The sequence below is a fragment of the Rattus norvegicus genome, chromosome 13 (assembly GCF_021556685.1).
Source record: "Rattus norvegicus strain SHRSP/BbbUtx chromosome 13, alternate assembly SHRSP_T2T, whole genome shotgun sequence".
Taxonomy (NCBI): Eukaryota; Metazoa; Chordata; class Mammalia; order Rodentia; family Muridae; genus Rattus; species Rattus norvegicus.
Genome location: NC_141546.1, coordinates 33,454,419 through 33,476,601, shown reverse-complemented (window position 1 = coordinate 33,476,601; position 22,183 = coordinate 33,454,419). Strand labels below are relative to the sequence as shown.

The following is a 22,183-nucleotide window of genomic DNA, read 5'->3' as shown; positions in this document are numbered from 1 at the left end:
TTTAAGAACTAATAGTTGGTGTAATGGGTGCCCTGCTTTTGCTGCCTCCTTTATTCATTTGTACAACAAAACTTTTTTGTTGTACAATGACTTATTTAGGAAGTCAGTTTAGAAAGTTTTTTGTTGTTTTGTTTTGAGAGGTTAGGGAGGAAAAAGCTAAGTTAGATAAAATAGCAAAACTAATACTGATTGTCAGGCCTCCTGTAATCTCCCCCGCCCCCCAACACATAGGAGCAGTGAATTCTTATCGTAGTTTAACTTTTTTTTTTGGAGTCAGGATCTCTCTGTTAAGCCCTGGCTGACTTGGAACTTAGTATGTTTCTAGGTTGGCCTTAAACTCAGAGATCCACTCTCTTCTTCCTCTTGAGTATTGTTTGCCACCAATTTAGGCTAACCTCTTAATATGTAATGATAGATATGATTAGAATAGAAATGATTTCATTTCGGTTCTCAGTTTTCTAGTAGTGTTGAGGTAGGTTATACAGTGGATCAAATGGTAGATTCTTTGATGGATGACAGAAAACCACATTAAGAATTATTTTAGCTTGCAGAAGTAAAAGTCATTAAGATATGGTGGGAAGGGTGTCTTTGTGATTAGGTAAATCTGTATTCAAGTGCTTCTCCTAGTTTTGCTTGCATAATCTTGGGTCAGTCACCTAGTCCTTCTAGCTGTCATGCCCAACCTTTTAGCATACTTCAGCAGTGTTCTCTTCTCAAAGTGTATGCTTGAGAGCTGTGCACAAGTTAACACACACACACACAGGCAAAAAAATAACAAAAAAGAAAACCCTCAAGGTTGTAAGTTTATAGGTTTTTGTTTTGTTTTTCACATCTGCATGTGCTATTGCCATGGCCTGGAGCAAACTGCTGCAGCCAAGGGGATTTCTCTCCATGGAAACTAGTGGCCAACCTAGTGAACAGGAGCAATACTTCAGGCCACTGCAGAACACATGGAGTCCAGGGGTGGGGCACAGGCCTTGGTAGCACAGTGTGGATGGGGATCCCCTAACAACCCTTGGGTTACATGAACCTATAGATCCATATGGCATCAGATGTCTGTGCCACCTAAGTTTACAGTTTGTGTTGGGTGGTTTTCATAACTACCCTTGGCCATGTGTGCCTGTGGGTTACTGGTTGGACATCTTTGCATCTGCAAAGAGATAAAAATAGTGAACTATCACTGTTTTAAGAGTGAAGTGATAGACACGAATTATTCTAGTTTTTATTGGTATCTAATAAGCTGTGCCAACACTTAGCAGTCACCATTTTATGATTTGTCGATTCTATGTGTGAGGAATTCTAATGTAACAGGGCCTGGAATGATTACTGTTTTCTTTTCTACAATATAATATATGCTTACTGGGCTGGGAATACCTGGGAGTCAGAATGCTTAGGGAATAGAGGGCCCTTTCCAGGCATGCTTGTTTATGTGTCTCATGACTCAAGCATAGGCTCAAGGGAGGCTATAGATTGGAGCTCTTACTTATGAACTTTCCATTGTGGCTGAGGGAGGGAGATATACTAGCTGAATTTTGAGAGAAGTGTCCTTAGAATGAGTAGTCCAAAAAAAAAAAAAATGAGAGCATAAAGCCTCTGATGGTCTTAGAGTCATTAAGGCATTTTCTTCAATACTGGCAATTAAACAGTGTCCTATATGCTAGGCAAGCCTTATTTCTAACCCACCAAATGATTTCTGAATACTTTCTATTGCTTAGCTAATATATGCTCTAGAGGAGATACCATGCTTTGAATAATTCTTAGACCACAGGTTGCTAAATTGATTAAATAGACTAGTTAATCTTTGGAGTCTGATTCCAAAGATTATTAGATCATTTTCTAGCCATCTCAAGTTGTCAGTGTTATGCCCCCTCTGTTAGCCTCTTTTTTTCAACTTTAGAAATAAGGCTGATATTTTCTATGTACCATTTATAGTAATTAGGTATGCATACAATGTATATCTTTCAGGTCTGGTTTTAAAGCTTAGTAGATCTATGTAGAAGAAACTGCTTATGTTAAAGACTAGTACTGGATATTAAATGTTTATTTATTTGAGACAGTTTGTCATAGATCTTAGGTTGATCTTCAGTTGGTTTTATAATCCATTATAACCAAATATTTCTGATTCTCCTGCCTCTACTTCCCATGTGTGGGGTTTAGAGGCTTGGACTATCAGGCCAAGTTCATAATTTAGGTACTAAAGTTTTCAAAGTAGCATGCTGCCCCCTAGGGACAGTATAGTATTTAATCAATTGTGGAAATTTCTAGTCTTTGGCTTGTATAAGCTTGTATTTGGAATAAGTATTAATGTTAAACAGCATTAAGTTTTGGGTTTTTTGTTTGTTTGCCTTGCTTTGGTTTTTAGTCCTTTCCCCTTCCTCCCTTTTAAAAGAGAACTAAGCCTTTATTTCTATGTTTCTCAAATGAAGCTGACTGAGTTGGTTGCTTTGAGGGGATAGTCAAAGAGACCAAGTACCATATCCTCCTCTGATTTCTGACTCTTTTTAGCCTCAGCCTTGGTTAAGGTAGCCAGCAGTAGCAGCAGGGGCAGCGATGATGTCAGTGCTGGTGGCATCCACCTTAAGGGCAGTAACCACAAATACAGATGGATTGGCCAAGAAGGCCTAGACCTTTTAATAAGTGAGAAGGTGTACTCAGTCCCCACAAGACCAGGACCTACTTGTATCCATTGACAATAGAGTGTGGCACCAAGGCCAAAGTCAGGTAACCAGTCTGCAGACAAGCACAGGCAACATCTGGACACCTTCTAGGATGCCAGAATGCAGAGTCAGCTCTGGGATGCTAAGTACTTCCAGGTTGTAAAGGCTGCCATTCTCGGGCTGGAGAGATGGCTCAGCGGTTAAGAGCACCTGACTACTCTTCCAGAGGTCCTGAGTTCAATTCCCAGCAACCACATGGTGGCTCACAACCATCTGTAAAGAGATCTGATGCCCTCTTCTAGTGTATCTGAAGACAGCTACAGTGTACTTATATATAATAAATGAATAAACCTTAAAAAAAATAAAAAAGGCTGCCATTCTCAAACATCTGTTCAATGATCATCCCAGAGGATGAAAGGGGGGATGTTCAGCATGTTCATAGTGTGGTTTCACTGGCTCCTGCTTTGTCCTCAGTTTTTATTGGCTGTACATCACTAAGAATATCAGTGGTACCTCTGGAGAAGTTCAGTGGTGATGCCTAAAGCCAGGAAGAAAGAAGTTATCAGACCCCTAATTCAGTCTTCTGGGCTGGCACCAGAAGTTGGCACCTTATTGGCCAGCAGCATGTCCCTAATCTTGATAAGGTCCTCAAAGTCCGCAGATATGAGGCGGCAGTTTCTCCAGAGCTTGGTTATTTGCCAGATGCCCCCCCCCCCCGTGTGTGTGTGTGTGTGTGTGTGTGTGTGTGTTTGTGTGTTTCTAGCTTCTTAATCAAAAAATTAGTTGTCCATAGGTTTGTGGACTTATTATGTCCAGGTCTTCAATTTGATACTGTTGATCAACATGTCTGTTTTTGTGCCAATACCATGTTATTTTTATTACTGTGGATCTGTAGTGCAATTTGGAATCAGGGATAGTAATATCTCCCACAGATTTCTTGTTATTCACAGTTGTTTAAGCTATCCTAGGTTGTGTTTCCATATGAGGCTGGAAATTATCCTTTGAAGATTTATGAAGAATTGTGTTGGAATTTTGATGGGATTGCATTGAATCTGAAGATTGCTTTTGGTGGGATGGCCACTTTCTACTACGTTAATCCTACTGGTCAGTGAGTATAGAAGATCCATCTTCTGACAGCTTCAGTTTTTTTCTTCATGTCTTGAAGTTTTTATTATACTAGTCTTTCTTTTGCTTGGTTAGAGTTACCCCCAAGATACTTTTATATTATTTGAGGCAGTGGAGAAAGGTTTTGTTTCCATTCTTTCTTTCTTAGACTGTTTGTCATTTGTATGTAGGAGGACCTCTTATATTTGTGAGTAAATATTGTATCCAGCTACTTTGCTAAAAGTTTTTATTTTTGTGGAGGAATTTTTAGGGTCACTTATGTATACTGTTACATTAGTTGCAAATAAAGACACTTGATGTCTTCTTTGTGTATTCCCTTGACCTCCTTCAGTTGTCTTATTGCTCTAGCTAAGACTTCAGAAAGTACTATATTGAATAGGTAGGGAGAATGGACAATCTTGTCTTCTTCCTTTTTTAATACGTGCTTTGAGTTTTTCTCCATTTAAGTTGCTGTTTGGACTTGCTGTAAATTACCTTTATTATGTTGAGGTATGTCCCTTGTATCTCTAATCTCTTAAGGACTTTTATCATGAAGGAATGTTAACTTTGTCAAAGTTCTTTTCTACATTTAATGAGATGTTCATATTGTTTTTGTCTTTCAGTCTATTTCTATAGGTAAATTACATTTAATGATTTATGTTAGTTGAACAATCCCTGCATCTCTGGGATGATGTTTACATCATCATGTTGGATGATCTTTTTGATGTGTTCTAGGATTTGGTTGCAAGTATTTTTTTGAGTATTTTTGCATCTGTGTTCATAAGGGAAATTCCCTTTCTTGGGTTTGTATATGGTTTGCACATCAAGGGTAACTGGGCAGAGAAAAAGGAATTTGGCAATATTCCTTATGTTTCTATTTTGTGGAATAATTTAAGGAATATTGACATTATTGACTTTAACACTTCTTTGCAAATCTGGTAGAATTCTGTGCTAAAACCATCTGGCCCTGGGCTTCTTTTTGTTAGTTAGTTACTTTGTTTGTTTGGAAGATTGGTAATAACTTTCTATTTCACTAGGGGCTATCATGCTTAAATTGCTCATATGATTTTGATTTAACTTTGATAAGGGATGTGTTGGGAAAATGGCCCATTTCTTTTAGATTTTAGATTTGGTAGCATAAAGGTTTAATGTGTGTCCTTATGATTCTCAGGATTTCTTTGGTTTCTGTTGTTATATTCCCCCTTTGACTTCTAAAAAGAGTACCAACTCTTTTTTCATTGATTGTTGTTTAGTTGTTTTTTTGTTTATTTATTTAGCCTTCAGTTTGATTACTTCCTGCCTTCTACTCGTTTTGGTTGATGTCTTTTTGTTCTAGAGCTTTCAGTTGTGTTGTTGTTCTAGAATAAGACCCCTCCAGTTTGGGGTGTGTGTGTGTGTGTGTGTGTGTGTGATTACTTACAGGTGTGTGTGTGTTTCTGTGTGTCTCTGTGTGTGTTCTGTATGTTTAGTATTTTGATTATTATGTGTTGAGGTGTTGATTTTGTTGAAAGTATTTTCTGTGCCGTTGACTCTGTCCTTCCTCTATTCCTATTATTTTTAGATTTGGTCCCTTCATAGTGTTCCAGATTTCCTGGATATTTTGTGCCAGTTTTTAAGATTCAACATTTTCTTTGACTGAGGTATCCATTTCTTCTATCATGTCTTCAGTGTCTGAAATTTTCTCATCTAGCCTCTTGTATTCTGTTAAGCTTACCTCTGAGGTTCCTGTTCCTAAATTTTTCCTTTCTAGATTTCCCTCAGTTTTGGTTGGTGATATTATCGTCGTCATCATCATCATCATCATCATCATCATCATCATCATCATCATCATTATCATCATTATTATTATTGATTCTATTTCTACTTTCAGGTCTTGAACTCTTTTATTAATTTCCTTCTACTTTTTGTACTTTTATAGATTTCTTTAGGGGATATTTATTTTCTGTTTAAAGACCTTTATTAAATTTATAAAGATTCATTCATTCTTGTGCTTCAGCTATGTTGGAATACTCAGGACCTACTGTTAGTTGCTGGGCTGTAATGGAGGCATATTGTTCTGGCTGTTATAGATTGTGTTTTTAGGCTGGCATCTAGTTATCTGGAGTTGGGAAGATTGTAATTCCAGGTGTTGATAACATTTTGGGATCATGCCAGATGTGACTACTGGGGGAAGGGGTTCCAGGTAAAATGTGTGTCTTAAAATTGGGAGCTGTCACTTAAGAATGGGGATAGGCTAGGGGTCTAAAGGGATTCTTTGGAGAGAGGAAGGCAGAATTTTCCACCAGGATCTGCTTATTTAGTCTCCTTGGAATGGGAGTAGAGAGTGAAGAAAGGTTACCCCAAGGTCTGCTGTGGATGAGATTGGGGGGTTGGATTTGGAGGAGCAGTGGGTGAGGTGAACATCAGCAGTTAGTCTACTTGCTTCTCTGATCATAGTAGCCTGTGGAATACCAGGGACCTGCTGGAGTTGGCTCTGATAAAGCAGTGAGTGGGGATATCAGGGTGATCCACTAGAGATGCTAACAGTGAGGAAATGTGGCTACAGCTGGTGTTTTGCTGCAGAGCTGGGAATGAGACTGGGGAATTTGGATTTGGAGAGGCTGAGGGAGAAGTGAAGATATGTGGTCAGCCAGCCTATTTGCTTCCCTCTGGTATTTGCCTTTTGGTTTTTCAAAGGGCCTACATTATTGGGCCCTGGGTAGAAATCCCATTAAAACTCTACAAAGCTCATTCTTAGTGAGGTTTAGCTGTTTGTTTTAAAATAAAGCTCTTCAGGGTGTAGCAAGCAACCTTTTTGTTAATTTCCAGACTTTTGACAATGTTGATTTTGATACATTACCAGTGTCCTTTTACCTTTATGGAGGAGTGGGTTTCCAGCAGTCTTCCTTTACCTCTTATAAACGCTTCTTCATCTTTTCTTTATTCTTTTTATATGAAGTTGGATGTACTGAATTTTATAGTTGCCTTTCAGATGACTACTATTTGTATTTAAAAATTGGAAATTATAAAGATTACCATTTACCAAAAAGTAACTTTATTACTTTCAAATGGTTGCTGAGGTTTGTTTATTTGTTTGTTTATTTATTTATTTTATGTATATGAGTACACTTACTATCTTCAGACACACCAGAAGAGGGCAACAGATTCCATACCAGATGGTCGTGAGCCACCATGTGGTTGCTGGGTTGCTGGGAATTGAACTCAGGACCTCTGGAGGAACAGTCAGTGCACCACCCCCCCACGCCCCCCCGACAGAACCCAGGGCCTTGCGTTCCCTAGGCAAGCACTCTACCGCTGAGCTAAATCCCCAGTCCCTAGTCAGTGCTCTTAACAGCTGAGCCATCTCTCCAGCCCCCCCTGTTGCTGAGTTGTTTTTTGTTTTTTGTTTTTTTTCACATTCTAGTTTATGCTTATATTGAACTTTAACTCAACTCAGTGCTTTTTTAATTGGACAAACATTTTATGCAGACTAACTAGTAAGCACTGTAACTAGGGTATATTTATTAAGTTGCTATTTATTTATATTTATTTATGAGCTATTAACATGAAAAAAGTTATTCTTGTGATTTTCAGACAAAGAAACTTGTTTCTAGGTCAATCATTTGTTTTCTTTTGTTGATTTATTTATACAAATGTTATTTATTTTCAGCGATACTCCATTTGTGCAGCTATGACTATGGTGGCAGTAATATGCTATAAGTTATGATTACTATTGTGGATATTGAGAAAAGTAGCCGGAGAAGAGTTGTCAGTGCTTTGCCAGATGCACTGTTGCTTCTCACTGATCCAGCAATAAAGTGTAACACACAAGAGATTTTAAATTAAAACTGCATGCAATGTGTTGTTGTTGTTGTAAAGAAGGTTCTTTTGACTTCTTACTTTTAGCTTTGTATAATTACAATTTAGGGTCATTTAATACTCCTCTATTGGTCTATACAGAGCTCAAAGTTCTAATTTCAATTTGTTAGTATTTTTGTTTTAGCTTTCTCAAATGAAACATAGAAAGCTAGTTAAAGGAGAAAATGATTATTTTAATGGTATTTGTTTTTCCAGTGTTTGGGTATATTTTATTGACAAATCATTAAGTAAATCCAAGGTTACCAGGCAAATAAGCTAGTAGAAGAGCATTCCTTTAACGAATGATAAATTTAGTTAAGAATCCTTATAAATGAGATAAATGATGACAATACTTTTTAGAGATAGTCATTTAAAACAGAATAACTAATAATTTGAAAGTTACACGTAAGACAGGAAGAGCTTTTGACTTTTAAGTTGAAATTATTTGTGAGGTTGAGATTATTGACCTCTTCAGAGTTTCTCCATTTTAAACAGTGTTTCTAATCTAAGCACTTCTATTGCCCTGGATACTTTCTTCCAAGAAGTTGAAAGAATGTATTGGGAATTTAAAACCCTGAAATATTGGCCCAGGAATCAAGAAAAGGAAGAGAGACCAGAGTTACTTAAGAAGGTTAGCTCAAGCCCTGTTTCTCCGTTCTTTTCTCTTCATGAAATTCAACCAGGAGTTGATTGTTTATTTTTAAAGTAATTGATCATTTGCTAGTCAAAAGAAACACCATTTAGAAAAATGTTTTAGGCCTAACCCAGTATTTTAGTTTTCAAAATAAAGGCACATATGTTTTAATCACTAGAAAAGTAATATAAATCAGAATTTCTTAAGGTACACAATAGAAGAAAAAAATAGAAAAATTTAGATTCAACATAATATTCTTGTGAGAAAGAGGTAAAAGTTTTAAAATGAAAGACATGATCACTTCATTCCTCTAGATTGTTTTAAAAGCCTTTGTTCTCTTGTATCCCAAGAGTATACAGTTGTTAACCTTAATATTTCCCTCTTATTTATACTGGGATATTTAATGTATATGTGGTCGTCTTTTGGTATCCATGGGTGATTGATTCCAGGACCCCAGAGGACACCAAAGTCCGTGGGTGTCTCAAGTTCTTTACATAGATGGTAAATATTTGCATAAAGCCTGCATGTATCTTTGTATGCTTTTAAGTCTTATGTATATTATTTATACCTAATATAGTGTAAATGTTTTTGAAGATTTCTTTTTAAATTATATGTTTGTGTGAGTTTTGCACTTTAGATTTTACATTTAAATATGATTCATTGAGTGCTTTTGAATAAAGTAACCACAACAAAAAATGGCATTGTCAGGGTAATGAGATAGTGTCAGGCTCAGTGACTCACCAGAATCTATGTAGTGGAAGGAGAGCATCTTCTGTGGCAAGTTGTTTTCTGACTTCCATACATATGCCATGGTATACATACACCCCTTCCCCAAATTAACGGGGTGGGGTCACTTCAACCATGAAAGAGAGTTGTATACATACAACATTACAAATGAGCCTCAGTCCACATAATACCTTGCACTTTATATTCAAAAGAACTCCATGAACCAGACTTAACCATAGAACAACCTAAACTGAAATTTTTAGAAGAAAATGTGAGAAAATCGTAAGTGTCTAAGTTTGATGAAGTATTCATAGGTATGACACCAAAAGAATGGTTCATCAAGTCTATGTGTATACATGTTCAAAAAGAAAATATGGTGGTGCACACCTTTAATTCCAGCACTTTGTTCTCAGAGGGAGACAGATCTTCACCTACAAAGGCCAGCCAAGAGCTCAAGTAGTGAAAACCTGTCTCCCCCCCCAAAAAGAAAACAAAGTATATTTTATTTAGAATTAAAGTATACAGTTGGAAAAAAAATTCCCACATTTCTCAGTGTTTTCTTTCTTTTTTTAAACAATATTTTTAAAGTTTTATTTATTATATATGAATACACTGCATCTGTCTTCAGACACACCAGAAGAGGGCATCAGATCTCATTACAGATGGTTGTGATCACACCATGTGGTTGCTGGGATTTGAACTCAGGACCTCTGGGAGAGCAGTCAGTGCTCTTAACCACTGAGCCATCTCTCCAGCCCTTCTCAGTGTTTCCAAATTCCTGGCATATTACTACTCTTTGATATCCCAGACCAGTAAGTCAGCATTCCCAGGTGTTCTCAGAGCTTTCAAAATTATATTTTAACATACTTCTAACAATCTTCAGACTATATGGTTTAAATAACTAAAATTCTTGTTTGAAGGGTAAAATATACCAAGTTCAACATTACTTATGTCTTTCGGAAATATTCAGTGAAAAACTTAATTTAAAATTGACGTCTTGCCTATATAACAGCCCTTTAGGTTGGCATACGAGGTGGGGCACCTACCATACTAAGCATCTATCTCTTCAGCTCATCTTGTGTAGTTCTTAGCATAATGTTGTATATGTTTTGATATATTTGCACATCTTATTTTTTGTTTAGCTTTTATAGATAGGACTGTGTTCTAAATTAAACCCCATGCATTTTATGTATACACCACGTAATTTACAAACATGGCTAGTTTTATTTCTGTGTGCACCCTGCCCTTCACTACTCTCCCTTTCACTGAATTATTTGCTTTGTTTCTGATCTTAGGATGAAAATGTTTAGGCTTTAACCATTAAATTAATTAGGATAGTAACCATATAGACTGCTCTTATAGATGTCTTTAGTCATGTTGATTTTCTTTGTTTTCTTTTTGAGAATTCTTACTGTGGTATACTTTGTCAGATGCTTTTCTGCATTGATTGAAAAGCTTATATGATTTTTTCCTTACTCATTTAATGTGGTAGATGACATTGATCAATTGTGTAACTATAAGCCTTGCCACATTTCATGAATAAAACCCTTCTTATACAGTTCTTACAGTGATGAATTCTCTGTGCCTTGGGTGTTTCAGTAGAATGAAATGAAAATGAGAAGTGCTGCCTGTGTGCTTCCTGTGATTGTAGACACAGTGGTAATCGGCCCTTAAATAGCAAACCATCTGGGTTTGAACATGCCATGGGGTTTTAAGGTTTTTTATTCAAAATTTAAAATAGCTACAGGGCTATTTAAATTGTTCTGAATATTAATTAAATTCTGATATTTTGTGCCTTATGAGAAAATGGACCACTTTATGTGTCAAATTACTGCACTTGAATACAAATTGTTTTCAGTATCATTTTGATGTTGACAAGGTTCACATAGTGCTCTATTTCATTCCTAACATTAATACTTTTTTTTTAAAGATTTATAATTTATTTCATGCATGTCAGTACACTCTCTTTAGACACACCATAGAGGTCATAGGATCTCACTACAGATAGTTGTGAGCCACCATGTGGTTGCTGAGAATTGAACTCAGGACCTCTGGAAGAACAGTCAGCCATTTCAACGTGGCCATCTCTCCAGCCTATGTTAATATTTTTTACTTTTCTTTTGTTAATCTTGGTTCATTGATCTTTTAAAAGGATCAGCTTTGCATCCCAGTTGATTTTTCTTTTTCCTTCTGGGGGGGTTGTATAGTAGTCTTTGTTTTCTTTTATTTCCTTCCCATTGTTTACTATTTTATTAGGCTTTTCTCTGAGTTCTTAAGAGATTAGATAATTGATTTGAGGCATGTCCTGTTTTTCTGTTAAATACATGCAGTCCTATAAATTTCCTTTATTGGTGTGTGGCATATCTGTCCACAAATTTTGCTAAATAGTATTTTTAGTTTTACTTAGTTCTATGCATTTTTTTTTAAATTTTGGTTTCCTTTAAGATTTCGTTTTTGTCCCATGTGTACATTTGAAAGTATGCTGTTGGGACTGGAGAGATGGCTCAGTGGTTAAGAGCACTGACTGCTCTTCCAGAGGTCCTGAGTTCAATTCCCAGCAACCACATGGTGCCTGTAATGAGATCTGATGCACCAGATCTTCTGGTGTGTCTGAAGACAGCTACAGTGTACTCCTCTATAATAAATAAATAAATCTTTAAAAAAAAAAAAAGAAAGTATGCTGTTTACTTCCTTGTGTTTGGAGATTGTTCTATTCTTAATTTCTAGTTTAATTCTTTATTCTTAGGGACCATATTTTGTAGAATTTTATTTCCTTAAGGATATTTAGTTTTGTTTTGTGTCCTAGGATATGGTCTTTCATTGTAATTTGTTAAGGAACATTTGGAAGTTATATGTGTTCTACTATCAGTGACAAGGTGTTTTATAAATGCTTATTGGATCCTGGTAGTTAATTATATTGTTCTATATTTTTACTAATTTCTTTTTTTTTCTTTTTTCTTTTTTTTGGAGCTGGGGACCCAACCCAGGGCCTTGCGCTTGCTAGGCAAGCGCTCTACCACTGAGCTAAATCCCCAACCCCCTAATTTCTTTAATTATGCCAGCTATTGAGAAATGAGCTTTTCATTGTGGATTTGTCTTTTTTATTTCAGTTTTCTAATTTTGATTAAAATATTTTGTGCCTGTGGATTATTGTCTTGTTTGTTTATTACTGTGTCATTCTTCTCCCTGTTAATTTCCTCTGAGGGTAAAGTCTAGCTATGTAATATTAATGTAGCTACTCCTCCTTTTGTTGATGGTTTCTGTGATGTATCTTTTCCCATTGTTACACCATCTACTATATTATAATGTGTTGAGTTTCTTGGAGGTAGTTTTTATTGTTTGTTTCCTATTAGGCCAGCAGTTGTCTTTTAACTGAAGAATCTTATCTGATTAGTCCCTCCTCGTCAGCATATTAAAACACTTCTTGTATATTAGTTTTATTAAATGTAGTGTTAACATTTCCTTTCATCTTTTATCTATGAGATAGTAACTCCAGTTACTGAATACTACTGACTTGAAAGCCTGTTTCTATTAGTATTTCTACTTCTATTAGTATTTCTAATAGTATTTGTTTACTGATTATATAGTTTACTACTTATTGTTTATGGTGCATGCCTTTAATCCCAGCACTTGAAAGGCAGAGCCAGATGGCTTTCTGAGTGTGAAGCCGGCTCCATCTAAAGAACTAGGTCCAGAACAACCAGGGCTGCACAGAGAAATCCTGTCTTAAAAAGTAAACTAAAATAACAGCAACAACAGCAACAATTTCCTTTGTTACATTATCTTTAATGTGAAGTTGTATGGAATGTCTGACATTTTTTTCTCTCTCTAATATGATTGTTAGTTTTTGGGTGTAGAATTCCATGTTCTGAATAATTTTCTTTCAGAATATTGAAAGTACAATTTCATTGTCTTTTAATAGCCATTATTGACAGTAGATAGATGACCTAGTTTTTTCTCTACTTATTTAAAAATTTAACATGGCAGAGAGCTAGGCACATTGCACATGCCTGTAATACCACCAGTTTGGGAGGCTGAGGCAGGAGTTCCAGGCCAACCCAGTTCATAGTAAGGCCCTGTCACCCCCCCTCCCTCATTAAAAAAAAGATGGAATAGTTGGCTGAAACTGAAGTAGAATTATCTCCACTCTTATTATTATTCTACAGCTTCTTTTTAAGTAAGAAGAAAGAAGAAAAAGTAGAGTGAATTGAAACAGTCTTCTCCCTGTTGCCTTCTTCAATATGTTTAAAAAATACATCAGTGAGTCATATCCAACTTGCTGAGCTCCCACACTCCTTCTACACATAGAATTTGTATTGGAGTATGACTTCCCAAAAATTTTATCCTTCTCGTAAAACATTTCAAAATAAATTTCTTTAGAGTGGTTTGTAATTTAACTTAGATAATCTAAATATATATCTATTTTATAACCACTTTCTTAATCTTGATGTTTCAAAATTTATAATTTTTTTGTCCATATTTTAATCTGAAATGTGAATTAACTTTACTTTTTAAAGCTATAGCATGTCTTCCACTGTCCTTATATTTAGTGATTTCTGTTTTTTAAACCTAGGTTTTGTGCGGACAGTAATGACCGCACGTTTCCGATTGCCTGCTGGCAGAACCTACAATGTCCGAGCATCAGAGTTGGCCCGAGACAGACAGCATACAGAGGTGGTTTGCAACATTCTTCTTCTGGATAACACTGTACAGGCATTCAGAGTTAATGTGAGTATTTTGTTTTTTTCTCTCCTTAGCGTTCATATCATCATCATTATCATTATCATCTTCAGTATCTCTGGATATTAGTCTGAATTTAGATTTATCTTAAAACTAAAACCATTAAGTTATAGTATAATTTAAACAGTCATAGTTAAGGAAGTCTTTTTGATGCAAGTTTATAAAAAGTATTCCTGCTCATTTAAACTGAGTCTTTCTTATATTTTTGGTTGTGAGCCTAGCCTTTAACGGCTGAGCCATCTCTCCAGCCCTTTTTTTTTTTTTTTTTTTTTTTTTTAACTTGAGTATTTCTTATATACATTTCGAGTGTTATTCCCTTTCCCGGTTTCTGGGCAAACATCCCCCTCCCCCCTCCCCTTCCTTATGGGTGTTCCTCTCCCCACCCTCCCCCCATTGCCACCCTCCCCCCAACAGTCTAGTTCACTGGTGCTATCCACTGGCTGTTCACAAACAGCAGAACATCCTAGTTCATGAACAGATCAGTGGTCTATGGGTAAATTTATAAGGTGCACAAGGGTGCCAGAAAAGAGTTTCTTCTCTTAAATACCTTATATGTTTTTAGGAAAGCCATATTTGTACTGTCTGAATACAACTTTGGTTAAACAAAGATAAGTAGTAAGACTGATCTTTCCTAAGTATTGTCTAAAAAGATTTATTCAACAAGTATTTGTTCTTGTTATTATTGTCAAACTTCAGTTGTTCATTGTCATTTGAGTTTCACCTATGTGGTCAGTCGTTTTCATTGCTGCATGCTGTTTTTTGAATGAATATACCGTAATGTATCCATTTTCCTATATCTATTTAGTTAGTCTATTTTTTCTTGGTTTGTGTTTGGATTATTTCTACTATGGGCTTTTAAGTTCTTATTCATGTCTTAGTAATATATACGTGGACACATACACCTTTTTTATTTTAAAAACTTCAAATCTGTAGGGAATGGAAGAGTAGTGTTCCAAGGCTCCCTTTGTCCAGTCTGAGCTGGTGTTAACATTTTGTACATTTACCTTCTCTTTCTCGTTTCTCCCTGAACTTTCTGAAAGTAAGTGGTGGACACACCAATATGTATTTAGCATTTTGAGAGTCTTAACAGTAATACAAAATCATTGTCATACTCCCAAATTTATATTATTTGTATGATGCTAATTAATATGTAGTGCGTATTCATATCCAAGTCTCTGCCATGATGTATCATCTGATTCCTGATGCCTTCCTTGTGTCTCTCTAGACTTAATTTTACTTATTACATTCATGTGCATGGAATTTGGAGGCACACATGCCACAGTGTGAATGTGGAGGTCAGAGGACCACTTTGTGGACCTCGTTTTCTCTTTCTGCCACTTTTGCATGGGATTTGGAGACCAAACCCAAATGGCGAGGCTTGTGAGGCGAATGCCTTTATCCACTGTGCCATCTTGTTAGTCCTGCTTACTATATTTTTTTAACTTAAATTCTCTGAATATTACCTAGTATATAGCTTTAAAAATTCTAAATTTCATTTCATATTTGAAAACAAGTTGCAAAAGTACTGAAAATTTTATTATTTATAAGAAAATTAGTCAATAGCTCAGTGTGTTTTCTATTTCTTTTGTATTCTGTCTACTAATAGATGAAGAGTAGATTGCCAATCAGAATAAAAAGTAGAATTCTCATTCCAAAACCTTCTCTGTTCCTTCCACTAAGGTCAACAGAATCTTCAGTTCCTGGCCTTGAGCCTTGAGCCTCAGGTGCACCTCCTCTTACCATTCCATGCCTCATCAGGCTAGGACCTGCCAACAGGCCCTGACTCGTCTGGACTCTGCCTGGCAGGCAAACTTTTCTTTTTTTTCTTTTTTTCCTCTGCTTCAGAGACGCAGTAAAACAACTCCAGACAGTGTACCACATGCATACCTGATGCTCTTGGAAGCCAGAAGCCAGCATTGTATCCCCTTTTACTTATTGTGAGCTACCAAGTCATTACTGGAGTGCAGATATTCTAGAAGAGCAGCCCGTGTTCATAACTGCAGAGTCATCTTTCTAGCCCCCTATTTTTTAGCATAGAAATTTATTTAGTTTCCACAAAGTAAAGCAACAGCTGCTATATATGAAGAGTTAGTAATAGTGTTATCACTTTTTTCCTGAATGTGTAAATGTTTCCCTTTGTTTATGATAAACATCAAAGCTGATAGTTTTAGCTGCTTCTTCTGTAGTTTAGAAAAACTTCCCATGTACAAAGCAATCTGGAAGTAGATAATTTACATTGAATAACTACTTAATTTTAGCACAATGTTAGCTTACATCATGGATTCATTAATTTTTCTCTAACTTTTTTACTGATGCTTTGTGAATTGCACATCATGTATCCCGATCCTACACACCTCCTTGTCCCTCCATATCCACCCTTGAAAATCCTCCCCAAAAAGAAAACAAATCAAAAATCTCGCTGTGTAAGAAGCTGTGGTGTGTAACTGTGTGTCACGTAGTATACCCTTTTGCCCAAACAGCTTTAGTTGTAACTGTTCATTGCAATGAGTCATTGGTCTGGTTCAAAGCAAATGGCTTCTGCTACGATGTCAATATTGGATCCTCACTGGAACTCCTTTTGGATATCCTGTTGTTGCCCTGTGTCATGGAGATCCTGCAGCTTTGGTTCTGCCTGACTGTCCCCTTCACAATGCTTCAGCAGTTCATAAATGGGGTAGATGTTGGGGTGGGCCAACTCAAAGTCCTGGATCTGGTCCTGGGTGATAGTGGGTCTGTCTGTCCCTCAGGGCAACTCACCTATACCCATGCCACCAGCGTCAGCTCTGTAGTGCTGCACAAGGAAGGTACAGCCAGGTCCCACAAGTGCTGCAGCTGGTAAGGGGTAAGACCAGCTTTGCTCAGGCCTCAGACATCAACATGGCCCTAGGTGGCAGCCCAGACCAGGGAATTCCACATAGCCTTTAGTGGTAACATAAGCCACTGACATCAACATAGACCCAGACATAGCCCTTATGGGCCAGGACATCACCATGGCCTCAGGTAGCAGTGCAGGCTACTCACATCAGGCTGTTCCTCACCACCTCTGCGTCTCCATTTTCGCTTCTCTTCATAGTGCATGAACTGCTCAGCTTCTCTTTCTCTCCTCTCTCCCTCATAACTTCTCATCATAGTGGCACCTGTTTGTGCTGTGTCAGCAATGACATCTTCTTTTGAAAGACAAGATGATTAAATGTCTGTCCAACTCAAAGATTCCAAAGAAAATAAATCCCTTGCCAAAGTTAAGTACAGCACAGAAAAACAATAATTGACCATAGAGTTGTCTAATTTTATGGTTGAACCACCGCCAGATAGACCAATGATGAGAAGTTGTGAGTCTGCATTCTGAAGATGCTACTCTTCTTTTTGGGCTTGGATGCAACTCTGGGGGCCTTCACACAGTAGTCAGTTTTCTTAAAGAATGAAAGCGTAGTCTGGCTGGCACTTGAGATTATTACTGGATCTACTGATGGATAGTGTAACTCATCATTTTCTAAGGATCAAGAACAGCAACTGCCTTTGAGTTTCCAGTTCTCTTTTTCTACATAGCACCGGAAGCTTTTCTCCCACTCTCATCTCTTCTCATCTCTTGCTCACTTCTTTCTCTCTGATCATACCAATACTTAATTGCTTGTTTCTGCCATATGCCTGTCAGTACTTTTCCTTTCATAGTGCTAGTAATCAAACGCTAGGTCTCATCCATGCTAACGAAGCACTCTGACACTGAGCAATACGAGCACCATGCCATCATGGGTTTTATGTCACTTAAAATCTTTTTTGATTTTTGATTTTATGTATATGAATGTTTTGCTCTGTATGTATATTTTTTTAAATGCATGCCTGTTGCCTGTGGAGTTCAGAAGTGGTCGTTGGATTCCCTGTAACTGGAGTTGGTGGATGGTTGTTAACCCATCATGTGAATGCTGGGAACTGAGCCCAGATCCTCTCCAAGAGCAAGAACTGTTCTTTTTTTATTTTTAATTTTTTACTAGATATATTTCTTTACTTACAATTCAAATGCTATTCCGCTTCCCAGTTTCCTGTCCATAAGTCCCCATTCCCTCCCCTCCCCCTCCCCCATACGGGTGTTCTCCCTATACCTCCCCCTTATCCCCCCCCCCATATTCCCCTGCACTTGGGGTTCAACTTTGGCTGGACCAAGGGCTTCCCCTTCCTCTGGTGCCCCAACAAGGCTATTCTCTGCTACATATGCAGTTGGAGCCCTGGGTCAGCCCATGTATAGTCTTTGGGTAGTGGTTTAGTCCCTGGAAGATCTGGTTGCTTGGCATTGTTGTTCATATGGCGTCTCGAGCCCCTTCAAGTTCTTCCAGACCTTTCTCTGATTCCCCCCAAGGGGGTCCTGTTCTCAGTTCAATGGTTTGCTGCTAGCATCGACCTCTGTACTGGATATGGTCTGGATGTGTCTCTCAGGAGAGATCTATATCCAGTCCCTTTCAGTATGCATTTTTTAGCTATGTCAATCTTATCTAGTTTTGGTGGCGCGCTCTATCTATCTATCTATCTATCTATCTATCTATCTATCTATCTATCCATCCATCCATCCGTCCGTCCGTCCATCCATCTATCTATATATGGACCACATATGGGGCAGGCTCTGAATGGCCATTCCTTGAGTCACTGCTCTAAACTTTGCTTCCATATCCCCTCCTAGGAATATTTTTTCCCCTTTTATTTATCCGCATTTTGGTCATCCTTCTTCTTGAGCTTCTGGTGGTCTGTAGATTGCATCTTGGGTAATTTGAGCTTTTTGGCTAATACCCACTTACCAATGAGTGCATACCATGTGTGTTTTTCTGTGATTGGGTTACCTCACTTAGGATGATATTTTCTAGTTCCATCCATTTGCCTATGAATTTCATGAAGTCATTGTTTTTGATAGCTGAGTAATATTCCATTGTGTAGATGCACCACATTTTCTGTGTCCATTACTCTGTTGAAGGACATCTGGGTTCTTTCTAGCTTCTGGCTATTATAAATAAGGCTGCGATGAACATAGTGGAGCACGTGTCTCTTTTATATGTTGGGGCATCTTTTGGGTATATGCCCAAGAGAGGTATAGCTGGATCCTCAGGCAGTTCAATGTCCAATTTTCTGAGGAACCTCCAGACTGATTTCCAGAATGGTTGTAGCAGTCTGCAATCCCACCAACAATGGCGGAGTGTTCCTCTTTCTCCACATCCTCACCAGCATCTGCTGTCACTTGAGTTTTTTATCTTAGCCATCCTGACTGGTGTGAGGTGGGATCTCAGGGTTGTTTTGATTTGCATTTCCCTGATGACTAAGGATGTTGAACATTTCTTTAGGTGTTTTTTGGCCATTCGATAATCCTCAGCTGAGAATGTTTTGTTTAGCTCTCTCCCCATTTTTTAATAGGGTTATTTGGCTCTCTAGAGTCTAACTTCTTGAGTTCTTTATATATTTTGGATGTAGGATTGATAAAGCTCTTTTCCCAATCTGTTGGTTGCTGTTTTGTCCTAATGGCAGTGTCTTTTGCCTTACAGAAGCTTTGGAGTTTTATGAGGTCCCATTTGTTGATCTTAGAGCATGAGCCATTGGTGTTTTGTTCAGGAAATTTTCCCCAGTGCCTATGTGTTCGAGACTCTTCCCCAATTTTTCTTCTTTTAGTTTCAGTGGATCTGGTTTGATGTGGAGGTCCTTGATCCACTTGGACTTAAGCTTTGAACAGGGTGATAAGAATGGATCAATTTGCATTCTTCTACATGCTGACCTCCAGTTGAACCAGCACCATTTGTTGAAAATGCTATCTTTCTTCCATTGGATGGTTTTACCTCCTTTGTCAAAGATCAAATGACCATAGGTGTGTGGGTTCATTTCTGGGTCTTCAATTCTGTTCCACTGATCTATCTGCCTGTCTCTGTACCAATATCATACAGTTTTTTTTAAAAATAACTATTGCTCTGTAATACTGCTTGAAGTTAGGGATGGTGATTCCCCCAGAAGTTCTTTTATTATTGAGTATAGTTTTTGCTATCCTGGGTTTTTTGTTATTCCAAATGAATTTGCAAATTGCTCTTTCTATCTCTATAAAGAATTGAGTAGGAATTTTGATGGGGATTGCATTGAATCTGTAGATTGCTTTTGACAAAATGGCCATCTTTACTGTATTAATCCTGCCAATCCATGAGCATGGAAGATTTTTCCATCTTCTGAGATCTTCCTCAATTTCTTTCTTCAGAGACATGAAGTTCTTGTCATACAGATCTTTCACTTGCTTGGTTAAAGACACACCAAGTTACTTTATATTATTTGGCACTATTGTGAAGGGTGTCATTTCCTTAATTTCTTTCTCAGCCTGTTTATCCTTTGAGGAGAGGAAGGCTACTGATTTGTTTGAGTTAATTTTATACCCGACACTTTGCTGAAGTTGTTAATCAGGTTAAGTAGTTCCCTGGTGGAACGTTTGGGGTCACTTAAGTACACTATCATATCATCTGCAAATGATATTTTGATTTCTTCCCTTCCAGTTTGTATCCCCTTGACCTCCTTTCACTGTCTGATTGCTCTGGCTAGAACTTCGAGTACTATATTGAATAAGTAGGGAGAGAGTGGGCAGCCTTGTCTAGTCCCTGATTTTAGTGGGATTGCTTCAAGTTTCTCTCCATTTAGTTTGATGTTAGCTACTGGTTTGCTGTATATGGCTTTTACTATGTTTAGTTATGGGCCTTGAATTCCTGTTCTTTCCAGGACTTTTATCATGAAGGGGTGTTGAATTTTGTCAAATGCTTTCTCAGCATCTAATGAAATGATCATGTGGTTCTTATCTTTGAGTTTGTTTATATAGTGGACTACATTAATGGATTTTTGTATATTAAACTATACCTGCATCCCTGGGATGAAGCCTACTTGATCATGATGGATGATGGTTTTGATGTGTTCTTGGATTCGGTTTGCAAGAATTTTATTGAGTATTTTTGTGCAAATATTCATAAGGGAAATTGGTCTGAAGTTCTCTTTCTTTGTTGGGTCTTTGTGTAGTTTTGGTATAAGAGTAATTGTGGCGTCATAGAAGGAATTTGGTAGTGCTTTGTCTGTTTCTATTTTGTGGAATAGTTTGGACAGTATTGGTATGAGGTCTTCAATGAAGGTCAGATAGAATTCTGCACTGAACCCATCTGGACCTGGGCTCTTTTTGGTTGGGAGACTTTTAATGACTGCTTCTATTTTGTTAGGAGTTATGGGGTTGTTTAGATGGTTTATCTGTTCCTGATTTAACTTTGGTACCTGGTATCTGTCTAGAAAATTGTCCATTTCCTTCAGATTTTCCAGTTTTGTTGAATATAGGCTTTTGTAGTAGGATCTGGTGATTTTTTAAAAATTTCTTCAGATTCTGTTGTTATGTCTCCCTTTTCATTTCTGATATTGTTAAATTGGATACACTCTCTGTGACCTCTGATTATTCTGGCTAAGGGTTTATCTATCTTGTTGATTTTTCTCAAAGAACCAGCTCCTGGTTTGGATAACCAGTACTTTCTTTGTTGGGAGAACTGGTCTCTGATGATGCCAAGTAGTCTTGGTTTCTGTTGATTAGGTTCCTGCACTTACCTGTAGCCATTGGGTTGTTTCTGGTGTTTGCTTGTCTTGCTGTTTCTGGGAGTGACTTGGCCCTGCTGTAGGCCTCTGTGTCAGCACTCATGTAGAACTGTTTTCCTGTTTTCTTCCAGCCTTTCCTGAGAACAGGTGCTCTGATTTCAGGTCTGTCGGCGTTCCTGGAGACTGTCTTCCAGCTGTAGGTGCGGGCAGGAGTCAAAGCGTCCTGCCCCTGATTGCTTGTAGGTCCTTGCAGTCCATGGGCACAGTTGGCACTATGCCATTCCCTCTTGGTTCTTGACTGTGGGCAGAGGGTAGTCTCCTCTGGCTTCTCAGGAGTATCCACACTTCTGAGGGTCCAGCTCTCTCCCCCAGGGGATTTGGGTGCAGGGAGCTATTTGGCCAGTTCAGTTCGGTCCTGGGCGCAGACCAGAACCACAGGTACCAACTGCTGTCTGTTCCTGTATCCCCGTGTCCAGAGGCACTGTGCAGTTTCCCCTTTGACCAGGGATGTGGGCAGAGGTGTGCAGAGGTGGCAGTCTGTCCTTCGGGCTCAGTGGTCAGCTCTCTAACCCCGTGGGATTGGGTGCAGGGAGCTGTGAGATGGTAGCAGTTCACTTATGGGCAGAACCAGAAATAGGAAGTGCCCTGACACAGAGGATTCTGCCTTTGTATATCCTGAATCTACTAACCAGGTCACTTGATACCAGAAAAGTGTCTTACCTCTGCTCTCAGGTGTGGCGGTGCTTGTCTTCCTGCTCTCAAAAAACTGTTCTTAACTACTGAATCATTTACTGTCTAGCTCCAGTGCCACTTATTTTTATTATTGTGTAATTCTTTTATTTTGAGACAGGTTCTTGCTGTGTACCCCTGGCTCACCTGGAACTCACTATACTAGTATACTAGACTGGCCTTGAAT

At 38.0% G+C, this 22,183-nt stretch overlaps 1 protein-coding gene across 6 annotated transcripts in view; it reads left to right on the top strand.

The window, feature by feature from the left end:
• The window catches only part of Ptpn4 (protein tyrosine phosphatase, non-receptor type 4), a 180,133-nt gene that overhangs the window by 21,965 nt on the left and 135,985 nt on the right, over positions 1-22,183 (top strand). For all 6 annotated transcript variants that reach the window (XM_087579984.1, XM_087579983.1, XM_087579982.1 and 3 more), the window contains 1 exon segment: positions 13,532-13,686. Coding sequence is in view for 4 of the 6 variants with exons in the window: in XM_087579983.1 (XP_087436109.1) it covers positions 13,549-13,686 (138 nt within the window). In the remaining 2 variants the exon portion in view is untranslated.